Below are 14,599 nucleotides of genomic sequence, written 5' to 3' on the forward strand. Positions count from 1 at the left end.
GTGATTGCTGGGTATTGCATTGAAGTGATCCATATTAATTATAAACTTAGGACCCCCTCCCTTTATTTGCTTTTATCTCTTCTTGTAAAACTATTCAAATCTTTTTTTTATTATAAATTTCTGCCCTTTCTACTCACTTTCATAAGTTTCCACCTAATTGCAATATTGTATGCAAGTCCTTATTTGAGCCTTGATTGTTTACTTGTAAAGTCACAATTGTAGCATGGCCGGGAACCACACTTGTGGATCCTGAGGGGTGCCTAACACCTTCCCCTCTGGATAATTTCTAGCCCTTACCCTAATCTCTGGTCTCTTCATCTCAAACTCTTCTAAAAAGTGTCCTAATGCACTATAATAATTAGGTGGCGACTCTTCAACTTCTAAACTCAATCCTCGAAAGGGAATAGAGTTGTCCTCCCAATGTCGTATACCCGATTTCGACCCATAGAAAAAGGGGGCATCGACAGTTATCGCAATTGCGAGCACCAGCCTCGCAATTGCGAAGGTGACAGGGGGTGGTTTGATGTCATAAATGCGACTCTCCCTTTGCATTTTCAAGTCAACAGGCCTGGTTCGCTATTGCGATCATTTGGTCGCATTTGTGATTGTGGCCAGCTTCGCAATTGCGACTTTTGTTGAGGTTGTCAGGGTTCGCAAACGCGACCTCTGATTCGCAATTGCGAGGGTTTGCATGTGTCGAAAATGCGATATTTGCAGCTGGCTATAAGGGCTGGGAAGTCAGGATTTCGCCTCATTTTTCACATTTTAGAACCCTAGACTCTCTAGGAGGCGATTAGAGATGGGATTGTCATCTACAAATATTGGTTAAGTGATTCTAAACAATTTTCAACTATACTTCATCAATATATCTTAGATTTAACATCAAAATCATGTGAATCAAAGAGGAAAAATTGGGAAATTTTGTCAAGTTTTTGAAATATGAGAAATCACGTTTTGAGTGTCGATTTGGACTCGGATTCTTAAACTAATCACATATATAAACTCATGGGGTTATGGATAGTTGAAGTCTACCCTTGGACCCAGGTTTTAACAGGGCAAACCCTAGGTTGACTTTTTGAAAAAAATATAAAGATCATAGCTTTATCTATTATAATTGTTTTCTCTCGCATTGTTTATATTAAGTCAATTTTGATTAGATTTGAGCCGAATGGATGCGAATTTTAAGGGAAAAGCTATTTCCGAGGGTTGAGTTGGACTAGTGAGGTAAGTATCTTACCTAACTTTGTGTGGGGGAACTACCCTCAGGAATTTGGTTTGTTTGTGAAAATTGTGTTATGTGAAAGCCATGTACGCAATGTGACGAGTAGGTACACGAGTTTATTGTATTTGACCTGTTTAAGTTATTTAGACTCCTTCCATACCTTTAATTAAATTGTCGCTTCATGTTTTAATTTTCAGTGTGAGTCTACTCTTACTTGTATCAGTATATCCGTACATGCCTTATTTGACAGTGTTAACACATGTTTTACATCTTACTTGATACTTTGCTCTTATGTTTTAGTTGAAGTTTTTGCCTTTCTACATCCTTAATCGTTGATTTACTTGTAACTGAAGTTGTTATTCCATGAAATATCCTCTTGTTGAGTTATTATATTGAAGTTATGAAAGTTGTTATCACATTAAGGTGAAATGTTTAATTGTTGAGATGTCTCCCTTATTGAGCAACTCACATTCATTGTTATTGTTGATATTCCATTGTTATTGTTGATGCTGATATTCTTGCACACTAAGCCTGTCTAACGGGCCGAGTTGACCCATTTTCGAACCGGCCTAGACCGGCTGTAACCCGGACCGGTAGTTAGGGGCCGAGTGGGCTGGGTTAGGAGGGTTGGTTCGTTCAACCAAAAAATCCGGTTAATCAGACCGGTTAAACCCGGTCAACAAAAAATACTGTTGAACCGGTCAACCGGCCCGGCCCGGACCAGTTCAACGTCTATAAATCTGATTTTTTTAAAAGTGTTATGACTGTTGACAACGGTCAGCTTCATTTTGGCCGTTGCCCGAATTGCAAAAATAGCCATTTTTTGGACAATTTTTTAAAAAATAATACTTTTAGTAATTACTCCCTCCGTTCCAATTTATGTGAACCTGTTTGACTGGGCACGAAGTTTAAGAAAAAAATGAAGACTTTTAAAATTTGTGGTCCTAAACAAGTCCAAATGGGGCCCAGAGTATTTGTATGGTTATAAAAGCTTCTCATTAAGGGTAGAGTTGTAACTTTAAGCTAAATTGTTACCAAATTTGAAAAGGGTTCATTCTTTTTGGAACGGACCAAAAAGGAAATAGGTTCACATAAACTGGAACAGAGGGAGTACTAATTTAGCCCTTTGAAAAACTATAAATACACCCCTCCTTTTCATTTCTTCACTCATCTCTTATTTCTCAGATTCATATTCTCAATTATCATTCTCTCATTCTTCACCTAAAGTGCAATCAACTATTTGGCTCTCATTTTTTTTGGAATTTAATTTATCGTATTATTTATTATTTGAAGTTTGAACAATTGTACTTCAAACTTTGAACAATTGACGTTTCTTCGTGGTAACATTGGAGTTGCGAAATCATCAAATGTTCAATTTATTGCCAAATTCGGTACACTCCCTCCAACTTTTTCTCTTATTTACTAATTTGCATATTTAATTTTTGCTAGTAGTTAAATTTTTACCATATGTTTAATGCCGCAAAAAGAGTTTGTAATAAGGTTTCTAATCGGGGTAATGGGGGAAATAGAAAAAGAGGTACTACTTCAACATCTGGTAGTAATTTAAATGACTCTACACATGTTTCTGAAACATCACCTGTTAATAATATAGATTATGAACAATTACAGGAAGATTTCGGTATAGAAGATAATGAATTAGAAATTGAAAATGATACACCACTTACACCTAGTAGTATTGGAGCTGGTAGTAGGGGTGGTGATCGTGGTGCTAGTAGTAAACTACTTGTGGCCCCGACTACTAATCGGAGAAAAAGAAGTAAGGTTTGGAATTTTTTTGACGAACTGGAGAATACTGATAGAGTTAGATGCAGACTTCGTAATGATAATTTTAAACATAAGACTGGAGGACAATTAGGGGGGAGTGAGACACTAGACCATCCTATAGAATGTCCTGTTCAGGCCGGTTCTCCAAATACTATGACCACCTTAAGAATGACAAATCAACATAGCCTGGAAAAGGGCATGAGAAACCTACAAGGGTTGTCCTCCTTGGCTACGCCATCAAATGCAGAACCTGTTTTGTGCAGTGGAGCGTCTGATTCATATGTGGAAGCTACCCTCTCACAAGATATGCCTGATGCTCCTGTGGTTTCAAAGGAGGAGGTGAATTTAGCACCAGCTGAGAACCCAAAAAGTGATTACAGTGCTCCTGTCTCTACAAAGAATGAGCAGAGTGGAGCACCTATAGAGCAGGAAAAGAATGACTGTGATGGTGGTGTTGCTGATGACTCTCAAACAAACAACAATGATTTTTGTTTGGCAGATTGCAGAATACTAATCGTTGGTTTTAATGCATCTGAAATGCGAAAACTTGTCAACCTTGTCCGAAAAGGTGGTGGCTCTCGTTACATGTCTTTTGGTGAAAAGTTGACACACATAATAGCTGGAAATCCATCAGAGAAGTTTTAGTATGTTTGCAATCGTTTCATGAATGCACTACTTTTACACTTTCTTAAAGTAGTGAATAGGTGTATGACCAGTGGACCATGTATTGCATGGAAATATTTTAGCAAATGATCTAATATGTGGTTAGAGCTTCAGGCCCTAAAATAGATTGATTTGAACATTATGCGGCGCGTGTTTCAATATTTAGCTTTGAATTTGAGATAAGAGAACAAAGAAGGTTTAATGCTGTTCATTGACTTGAATGATTAACTATGTAATAGAGGGGCTTCTTTTTGGGAGCCTTAGGCTACGCACCATATGGTAGGTAACCATTCTGTATGCCTAACAAGGAAGTAATTATTCCATAATTAAATACAAAATATCCTGGGGTAACCTATAAATATTCTACTATAATATTTTCCTTACAAGTTCAATGAATCTAGACATGTTTGAATCCAGACGCATATTCTCTAACATTCAGTATGCTCCCTAGCTCAAACTTAAAGCGGGAAAACCAATTTGAGTTTGCTTATTTTGAAAACATAGAAAGTTACCGCTGGAATCTTTGTGGAAAAACTGCTGGAAGAACAATGGGGAGAAGGATGTATGTTGTCACTTGAATGGTCGCTCTAAAGAGAGGAGAAGCTTTCGGTTATTGGAAGAAAAAAGGAGTAGCACCTGCTGTGGAAAGAAAAGAGGTATGGCTCTGGTCGCTAAAGAGATGAGACTGTTAGTCTCTGAAAAAAGAGGGAGGAGCAGTGTCGGTTGCCGCAGAGAAGAGGGCGCTGATCGCAGAAGAGGTGAACGACATTGATTGCCATAGAGATGAATGGGTCAAGTCGCTGAAGAAGATGGAGTTGCATCGGATACCAAAAGAAAAATAGTAGCTAGCTGTGCCAGTAGCTGAAAGAAGAGAAGAGGTCGACAGTCGCTGAATAGACGAGTAACCGTTTGCCTGAAAAAGAGCGACACCGGTTTCTGAAAAAAGGAGTGCTTTTATTTGCTAGAAAAAGTAGTGGCCGGTCGCTTGCCAAAAAAAGGGAATAGGATGAGAGAAAGCAATAGCCAAGCAGGCAACATAATAAGTCGACTAAAGCTATTTGAGTCTCTGCCAACATTGTAGAGGCTCTGATTCAATGAAAAAGAAGAAGAAGATAAAATACTTATTCGACTTAATTATTTGATTAACAATATTCAAAGGGGGCGTCTTATATATAGGAGCCTTAACCTACATATTATATGGTAGGTAATCATTCTCTATGACCAATAGGAAACTAATTATTTTATAAGTAAATAATGAATATCCTAGCGTGTCTATAGAATATTCAGGAATATCGAATATCCTAACGTCTCTATATAATATTCTGGGGAGAAGATTTCTCTGGAAGGATAAATGGATTGGAAATGAGCCTTTGAAGGACTTGTTTCCAGATTTATTTTAGTGGCAGCAAAATTTCAGCTTCTTTGGAAGAAAACAGAGAGAATGCATGGACCTGGAACATCAACTTCAGAAGGAATCTCAATGACTGGGAGGTTAACTCGGCTGCTGATATATGCTACGATTATAAGCACATTTCAACTTCTTACTAACTTGGAATCTAGAATCAGATTGCTGCCCAACAACAAAGATTTGTTCAGTGTCCTCTTTCTACAGAGATCTCACAAGAGAAGTGAACCTAGAAAGGCCTTGGCCTTGGAAACAATTTTGGAATAGTAATTCCCCTCTAAAGGTGGCCTGTTTCACTTGGATTATGAGCAACGAAGCTTGTCCTACTCATGAAAATTTAGAAAAAAGAGAGCTGGTCATATGCAGTGTTAGTTTTTCCAACAATTATGGTGATGTATGGGAGAGGTAAGCAATGATGCAACTCTCCTTAGTGAGATAAGCAATGATGCAATGAGTGGTAGGTGAGATGAGAATATTGCAAATTGATCCTTCTTGGTAGGTGAGATTTGCACTTTTGGTCCCTATCTCAAAACTATAAATACCCCCTTCCATTTCATTGTATAACACACCAAAAAATATATCAAAACTCAAGAAGAAAGAGTTTGAGAGGGAGAGAGATATAGTTCCTTTAGGAATGTTTCCTAACAGGGGAGTGACAAAATAGTGAGTAGAAATACTAGTCGGGTATTTTTCGGGAAACACTTTTGTGTGCGCCACTATTTTGGGTAGAGCTCAGGAATTGTTGTACCTCCAAATTATTGGGGAAGTCTCTCTTTGTATGCCTGCTAAATGTTTTAGTGGAAGTTGGTGTCGGATTTGTGGACGTAGCCTAAACGTTTTAGGTGAACCACGTTAAATATTGTGTCATTTATTTTTGGTTTCGTTGATCATTTATTTTATTCCGCTGTGCAGTAGTGTTTAGTGCCACCGGGTCCTAACAAGTGGCATCAGAGCTTTGGTTAGAGTACTATTCATACGTACGGTACTATTCATACGTACGAGTACTATTCATCCATACGGGCACTATTCATATCCACGGTTACTATTCACCGTCGGAATTTTTTTTAGATTGCAGAAGTCTGTCAAATTCTGATCTAAATGGAGGCGAGGACAAGCAAGATGGTCAACCTGAATGGCACAAATTATCACTTATGGAGAAACAAGATGAAGGATCTCCTGTTCGTGACAAAGATGCACCTGCCGGTGTTCAGTTCTCAGAAACCTGAAGATAAGTCAGACGAGGACTGGGAATTTGAGCACAACCAAGTGTGCGGCTACATACGGCAATTTGTTGAAGACAATGTGTACAACCACATTTCTGGTGTGACACATGCAAGGTCGTTATGGGACAAGCTCGAAGAGTTGTATGCCTCTAAAACAGGTAACAACAAATTATTTTACTTGACAAAATTAATGCAAGTAAAATATGTAGAAGGGACAACTGTGGCAGATCACCTTAATGAAATACAAGGGATTGTCGACCAGTTGTCGGGAATGGGCATAAAGTTCGATGACGAGGTACTTGCTCTTATGGTGCTGGCAACACTCCCAGAGTCATGGGAAACCTTGAAGGTTTCAATCACCAATTCTGCACCCAACGGTGTGGTAAACATGGAGACAGTCAAGAGTGGCATTCTGAATGAAGAAATGAGACGCCGATCACAAGGAACATCTTCTTCACAGTCAGAGGTGTTGGCTGTTACGACCAGGGGGAGAAGTCAAAATAAGAGCCAGAGTAACAGAGATAAGAGCAGAGGTAAATCCAACAAATTTGCAAATGTTGAGTGCCATTACTGCAAAAAGAAGGGGCATATCAAAAGATTTTGCCGACAGTTCCAGAATGACCAGAAGAAGAACAAAGGCAAAAAGGTGAAGCCCGAAGAAAGCAGTGATGATGAAACGAACTCCTTTGGTGAGTTCAACGTTGTCTACGATGACGACATTATCAATCTGACAACCCAAGAGATGACCTGGGTGATTGATAGTGGGGCTACCATTCATGCGACGCCACGGAGAGAACTCTTCTCATCTTACACACCTGGAGACTTTGGTCGTGTAAAGATGGGAAATGCCAATTTCTCAACAGTTGTAGGCAAAGGTGATGTTTGCCTAGAGACCATGAATGGGATGAAGCTACTTTTAAGAGATGTCAGGCATGTTCCAGATATGCGCCTGAATCTGATCTCCGTAGACAAGCTCGATGAGGAAGGTTACTGCAATACCTTCCATAATGGCCAATGGAAGCTCACGAAGGGCTCATTGGTGGTGGCGCGGGGCACGAAGCAGTCAAAGTTGTACGTGACCCAGGCGAGCATCTCCCAACAAGTTATAAATGTTGCGGAGAATGATAGCAATATCAAGTTGTGGCATAGACGTCTTGGCCACATGAGTGAGAAGTCAATGGCGCGTTTGGTAAAGAAGAACGCCTTACCAGGTCTAAACCAGATCCAGTTGAAGAAGTGTGCTGACTGTTTAGCTGGGAAACAAAACAGAGTTTCGTTCAAAAGATTCCCTCCTTCCAGAAGGCAAAATGTGTTGGATCTGGTACACTCAGATGTATGTGGACCTTTCAAGAAGTCCCTCGGTGGTGCCCGATATTTCGTGACCTTTATTGATGATCATTCACGAAAGACATGGGTATACACGCTGAAGACCAAGGATCAAGTGTTTCAAGTTTTCAAACAGTTTCTGACCTTGGTGGAAAGAGAGACTGGTAAGAAGTTGAAGTGCATCCGGACAGACAATGGCGGTGAATACCAGGGTCAATTTGATGCTTACTGTAAAGAGCATGGTATTCGACATCAGTTCACACCTCCTAAAACTCCCCAGTTGAATGGCTTGGCTGAGAGGATGAACAGAACTTTGATCGAGAGAACCAGATGTTTACTCTCTCATTCAAAGTTACCAAAGGCTTTCTGGGGTGAAGCTCTAGTTACAGCAGCCTATGTGCTGAACCATTCACCCTGTGTCCCTCTTCAGTACGAGGCTCCAGAAAAGATTTGGTCAGGAAGAGATATCTCTTATGATCAATTACGGGTATTTGGCTGCAAAGCCTATGTCCATGTTCCGAAAGATGAAAGGAGCAAACTTGATGTCAAGACAAGGGAGTGTGTATTCATCGGCTATGGTCAAGACATGCTTGGCTATAAGTTCTATGATCCGGTGCAGAAGAAGCTCGTCAGGAGTCGAGATGTCGTGTTCGTTGAGGACCAAACAATTGAAGACATTGACAAAGTAGAGAAGTCCACTGATGATTCTGCTGAGTTTGAGTTGCCTCCAACAGTGGTGCCGAGACAAGTTGGAGATGATGTTCAGGATAATCAACCTGAAGCCCCTGATCTTCCTAATGAAGATGAACCAGCAGATACTGAAGGTAACGAGGACAATGGTGATGATGATGCAGACGAGGAGGATCAACCTCAACCACCAATCCTCAATAACCCTCCTTATCACACAAGATCTGGAAGAGTTGTGCAACAGTCTACCAGATATTCTCCACATGAGTATGTGTTACTCACTGACGGGGGAGAACCCGACAGCTTTGAAGAAGCTATTGATGATGAACATAAGGAGAAGTGGATAGAAGCCATGCAAGACGAGATGAAATCCTTGCATGAGAACAAGACGTTTGAGCTGGTGAAGTTGCCGAAAGGCAAGAGAGCTTTGAAGAATAAGTGGGTGTTCAAGATGAAGCATGATGAACACAATTCCCTTCCGAGATTCAAAGCAAGATTGGTCGTCAAAGGTTTCAATCAAAGGAAAGGCATTGACTTTGATGAAATATTCTCACCAGTTGTGAAAATGACCTCAATACGCACGGTGCTGGGATTAGCAGCAAGCCTCAACCTGGAGGTTGAGCAGATGGATGTAAAAACCGCCTTCCTACATGGTGATTTGGAAGAGGAGATATACATGGAGCAACCAGACGGTTTCCAGCAAAAGGGGAAAGAGGACTGCGTTTGTAGATTGAGGAAAAGCCTCTATGGCTTAAAACAGGCACCAAGGCAGTGGTACAAGAAGTTCGAGTCGGTGATGGGGCAACACGGCTACAAGAAGACAACTTCAGACCATTGTGTGTTCGCTCAGAAGTTTTCTGACGATGATTTCATCATCCTATTGCTCTATGTGGATGATATGTTGATTGTTGGCCGGAATGTTTCCAGAATTAATAGCTTAAAAGAACAGCTAAGCAAGTTCTTCGCCATGAAAGACTTGGGGCCAGCAAAACAGATCCTTGGGATGAGGATTATGCGAGACCGAGAAGCCAAGAAGTTATGGTTGTCTCAGGAGAAGTACATCGAGAAGGTACTTCAACGGTTCAACATGGAGAAAACTAAAGCAGTTAGCTGTCCTCTTGCTAACCACTTTAGATTGAGCACCAAGCAAAGCCCGTCAACAGATGATGAGAGAAGAAAGATGGAGCGGATTCCATATGCTTCAGCAGTAGGAAGTTTGATGTATGCCATGGTTTGTACACGGCCAGATATCGCTCACGCTGTAGGAGTGGTAAGTAGATTTCTTTCTAATCCAGGAAAGGAACATTGGGATGCTGTTAAGTGGATTCTCAGGTATCTTCGAGGAACCTCCAAACTATGCTTATGTTTTGGAGAAGACAACCCTGTGTTGGTTGGCTATACTGATGCAGATATGGCCGGAGATGTTGATTCTAGAAAATCAACTTCAGGATACTTGATTAACTTTTCAGGGGGAGCTGTGTCATGGCAATCAAAGTTGCAAAAATGTGTTGCATTATCAACTACTGAAGCTGAATTCATCGCAGCAACGGAGGCTTGCAAAGAATTGATATGGATGAAGAAGTTCTTAACTGAACTTGGATTTTCGCAAGACGGTTATCAGTTATTTTGTGATAGTCAAAGTGCTATCCACCTTGCGAAGAATGCCTCATTCCATTCCAGATCCAAACATATTGATGTGAGATATAATTGGATCAGGGATGTGTTGGAGAAGAGGATGTTGCGGCTTGAAAAGATCCATACAGACGAAAATGGATCGGACATGTTGACCAAGACTTTACCGAAAGGGAAGTTTGAGTTCTGTAGAGAAGCTGCAGGGATAGTGGATCCACCATATAGTTGGAAGGGGGAGAATTGTTAGTTTTTCCAACAATTATGGTGATGTATGGGAGAGGTAAGCAATGATGCAACTCTCCTTAGTGAGATAAGCAATGATGCAATGAGTGGTAGGTGAGATGGGAATATTGCAAATTGATCCTTCTTGGTAGGTGAGATTTGCACTTTTGGTCCCTATCTCAAAACTATAAATACCCCCTTCCATTTCATTGTATAACACACCAAAAAATATATCAAAACTCAAGAAGAAAGAGTTTGAGAGGGAGAGAGATATAGTTCCTTTAGGAATGTTTCCTAACAGGGGAGTGACAAAATAGTGAGTAGAAATACTAGTCGGGTATTTTTCGGGAAACACTTTTGTGTGCGCCACTATTTTGGGTAGAGCTCAGGAATTGTTGTACCTCCAAATTATTGGGGAAGTCTCTCTTTGTATGCCTGCTAAATATTTTAGTGGAAGTTGGTGTCGGATTTGTGGACGTAGCCTAAACGTTTTAGGTGAACCACGTTAAATATTGTATCATTTATTTTTGGTTTCGTTGATCATTTATTTTATTCCGCTGTGCAGTAGTGTTTAGTGCCACCGGGTCCTAACATGCAGTGAGTGCTTCCTATGTGTGAAGTAATCTGAGAGCATTTGTCATTTGTTTTTGCACTGCCAAGTTACATCCCAACTGTGGCAGCTCTTCATGAACATTGTTGGTCTGCAGTGTATCATGTCTAGATCAACAACATAGGTGGTGGAATACGATACTGGTGATAATAGGTGAAATCTAGGTGATTTAGCTATTGTTTATGCTTCCGCTTGATTTTATTCCAATGACATATTATGGTTAATTGATGAAAAATAGGCTCTAATTGTGATATGTATACATTGCCGAATGAGGAGCCTATATGCTGCTTTCAAGAGGATATTGGAATGATTTATGAGCGAGAACAACCCCTCGGAGTCGAGTGTGCGCAAGGACGAGACGAAAAATGGACGAAATCAAGCGTCAGACGCGCGAAGAAACGCGCGAAGTCGCGCAGTAGTTCGCGCATAAGAAGAGCTGAGGCAGAATCACGCGCGAAGAAACGCGCGAAGTTGTGCGCGTCCGATCCAAAAAAAGTTATTTAGGGGTAAAATTGGAAATCTGGGGAAAACCCCACTTAACCTATATAAAGTCAAGCTCGCCCAAGGTTAAAGGATGGAGGGTTTTCATAGTTTAGTGGAAGAAATAGAGAGTCAAGAGGCAAGTAGGACGTTTTTGAGAGGAAAACACGAGCATAGAGCCGCCGTGGAGGCCGGAATTCATCGGGTTTCATCTTTCTTCCTCCAAACTTAGTAATTTTTATGTTTCTTTGTATGAGTTGTTGTTTTGCTACCATGTCTATGTGGAACTAAACTTCACGTTCTAGGGTTGTGGTTCTTTCATGACTATTGTTATTCGGATATTGAGTTTGATTTCTTAGTTTATAATATTGGTTTATTTATTCAATCATACACTTAATTATTTGATTGTTTGATCACCAATTGAATACTATCTACGAATCTTTAGTTGAACTCAAAAGTGGGAATTCTAGATTGCATATAGGATTGAATAGAGCAAGTTCTTGAACCTGGGCATCAGGGAACGGATTCGCAGTTAGGATAGACATATACCTAATTGCCTTGCTTAGTTGATTTACAGGAATTATAAATGCTTTCTTGTTGATTCTAACTCCATAGACATATAGGCGTTAGGTTAGCTTGAATAGGCGAGTAAGAACTCGACAGATTCTTATGAGCAATATTAACCCTGTCAACCAATAAACTAGATAAATTAGTTAGTCAATTCAATAGAAGAATACAATAGGATTGTTAGATAGCCCATAACCCTAGATCGTTTTCATTACATTGATATCATAAAAAATCTGCTATCCTTTGGCTCAGAGTTCATTATTTATTTTCTTTTTATTTTAACTAGTTCAGAATCAAATACTTCGAGGTTTAATTCTTGTATAGATAATTAGGATAGTCTAATTTAGTTAATAGTTAATCACAAGTCCTCGTGGGATCGACATCCGACTTTTAGTCACTTTATTACTTGACGACCGCGTATACTTGTGTGTGTGTTTGGTCGCAACAACTGGCATGCATTTGGTGGACTATTTTAACAGAAAGGAATAAAAGATGATCTAATGACTTTGCGGATTCTATACAACAACAACAAAAAAAAACCCAGTTTGATCCCATGAATGGGGTCTTGGGAGGGTAGTGTGTACGAAGATCTTACCTCTACCTCATAGAGATAGAAAGGTTGTTTCCGATAGACCGTCGGCTCAAGGACAGTAAAGATAAAGCAACCAAGTAGCACAAAATAGTAACAACAATATAATATGGTAACGGACACGAATGCCACAACATGTAATAATAAAGAACCATAAATAGAAAATTACCAAAATAGTCCTAGTACTACTGGTCAGCCTAGGAGTAACACACTACTATATGTCAACCTCCAATCCTAATCCTCGACCTCCACACCTTCCTATCGTGGGTCATATCCTCGGTAAGCTGAAGCAATGACTTGTCCTGCCTAATTACCTCTCCCCAATACTTCTTAGGCCTACCCCTTCCCCTCCTCAGAGCCGCCATGGACAGCAAAAGCCTCAGACACTTTGCGGATTCTATCATTAAGATAAATCCTAAAAATGTAGTTTTTTTCCCCATGGTGTAGACTGGAAGATGTAGATGATGCTGAATCAGTCTTACAGATGCTAGAAGCCCTAAAGGATAGAGTTTAGATTAGAAAAGGCATGGTGTGGCTGCTTTTGCTTATGTGAATAGTGTATAGCTGTTACAGCTCATTCTTTGTCCTTTACTTTCTATTCTATAACATTTCCCCTACAACTTCAATGAACCTAGACTTGTTTGAATCCAAACACATATGCTCTAACATTCAGCAGAATCATATTCTACTTGCCCATCACTTAACTATAACTGTATCAAACTTATACCTCAGTGCTCTTATTTGACCAAAATCAGTCAAGCTAGGTTTTTTGACTATGCAATTAAATAGATGAAAAATTTCTTGTTCCATTCAGATCTACTCCTGACTTTGGACCTTCATGATCATCGGCTTAGAGCCTTAGACAAGTAAACAGGGTTTACCTGACGTTATAATTTATACCTTATCGAAAGTAAACCACAAACATTAAGGGGTTGAGTGAAAAGAAAAAAGAAAATCTAGTGTGTATAATAATGTTAATCATCGGATGAGTCATTGTCAGTTGGTCTATACTTCTATTTGTCTTGATATGAGGTCCTTATCAGCTAAGGTGATCTGTATGTGCAACTTATGAATATCCACCAGCACGTATATTTATCTCTAGCTATGTGCAACGCCTTGCAAGTATATTCTGTTATAATTGTCGTGCAGTTAAACTCTTACTCTCACTTATTGAGTAAAGACTATTATCTTGCAGTGAAATCAAAGAATTAAGAAATCTTGCGGCTTTGGGTGTCGTTCATGTGGTAAAATCAGGATGGCTGCAGGATTGTGATCGTGAGAAGAAAGGAGTTCCTGTTCTAAGGAAGCATATTGCTTATGATTTACTTCTTCCGAAAGGTCTAATAACCATTTTGACTTTTCAGTTGATCAAATATTTTACATTGTACAAGTTGCTAGCAGCTATTTGTACAGCACTAATGACCTACTTTCATCTCATACAAAAAGACATACACTCATCTAAATATTACATGCTGTACCTTCTTCACAAGCTTATTCCCACTTTCTGTATTTTGGACGCTAGATCCTATTCACTGTAGTAACGGAGCTGGAACCAGCACGAGTATGAAAAGACAAGGAAAATCCTATGTGCATACTATATCTTCAGATGAACATGCATGGAGAGGCACAGAGGCTCTGATTTAGATGAAAATGAAGCAACTCTAAGCCTTAGTACTAGATGACTTATGAAATATGATAAAATGAAGGATAGTAAGGAGTTGGCAAAATGATTGTTTTGGGGTGTCTACCTTTTTGTTTTGCTTCTTCATCGTATCTTATTATGTATATTCAAAGGATTTATAATCCTTTATTTAAAGGTATCCCTAGAAGTACTTGTAGATCTGATATCTTTAGATTTCATGGACAATATCAAACAAAAATATGTTATTTATTTGACCACCTTCCTTATAGAGCTTCTCTAACTTCTGATATTGGCCATGCTGTTAATGGAAATGATTATTTGACAATTACATGTCATTGGATAGATGATAATTATTGTATGCAAAAACATATTATCGCTTTTAAATATGATGAAGATCAGAGTCATACTGCTGTGATTATAAGTACTACTATTTTCAAACTTTTTGAATTTTATAATCTTAAGAAAAAAGTATTGTGTATATCCTTTGATAATGCTTCTAACAATAATGCCGCAATTTTAATATTAAAACTGCATTTGCAACCACCA

The 14,599-nt window shown here is 39.4% G+C and overlaps 1 protein-coding gene across 3 annotated transcripts; it reads left to right on the forward strand.

Annotated features, from left to right (window-relative positions):
- Nucleotides 1-3,151: 3,151 nt before the first annotated feature.
- Nucleotides 3,152-14,327, forward strand: LOC138886410 (uncharacterized). Of its 3 annotated transcripts, XM_070167528.1 has the most exons (3): nt 3,152-3,645; nt 13,592-13,749; nt 13,934-14,326. In XM_070167528.1, the coding sequence occupies exons 1-3, from the start codon at nt 3,161-3,163 to the stop codon at nt 14,053-14,055; spliced, it is 765 nt and encodes a 254-aa protein (XP_070023629.1). In that variant the 5' UTR covers nt 3,152-3,160; the 3' UTR covers nt 14,056-14,326. The 3 variants fall into 3 exon arrangements, with proteins under 3 accessions (XP_070023629.1, XP_070023627.1, XP_070023628.1); XM_070167526.1 differs by having other exon boundaries at nt 13,592-14,327; XM_070167527.1 differs by having other exon boundaries at nt 13,607-14,327.
- The last annotated feature ends 272 nt before the right edge of the window (nt 14,328-14,599 follow it).

The sequence above is a fragment of the Nicotiana sylvestris genome, chromosome 2 (assembly GCF_000393655.2).
Source record: "Nicotiana sylvestris chromosome 2, ASM39365v2, whole genome shotgun sequence".
Classification (NCBI taxonomy): Eukaryota; Viridiplantae; Streptophyta; class Magnoliopsida; order Solanales; family Solanaceae; genus Nicotiana; species Nicotiana sylvestris.

Coding starts and splice junctions, on each gene's coding strand:
- LOC138886410 (XM_070167526.1), top strand. CDS start 3,161: ATGACCACCTTAAGAATGACAAATCAACATAGCCTGGAAAAGGGCATG. Junction 3,646..13,591: donor GCTGGAAATCCATCAGAGAA/GTTTTAGTATGT, acceptor TATTGAGTAAAG/ACTATTATCTTGCAGTGAAA.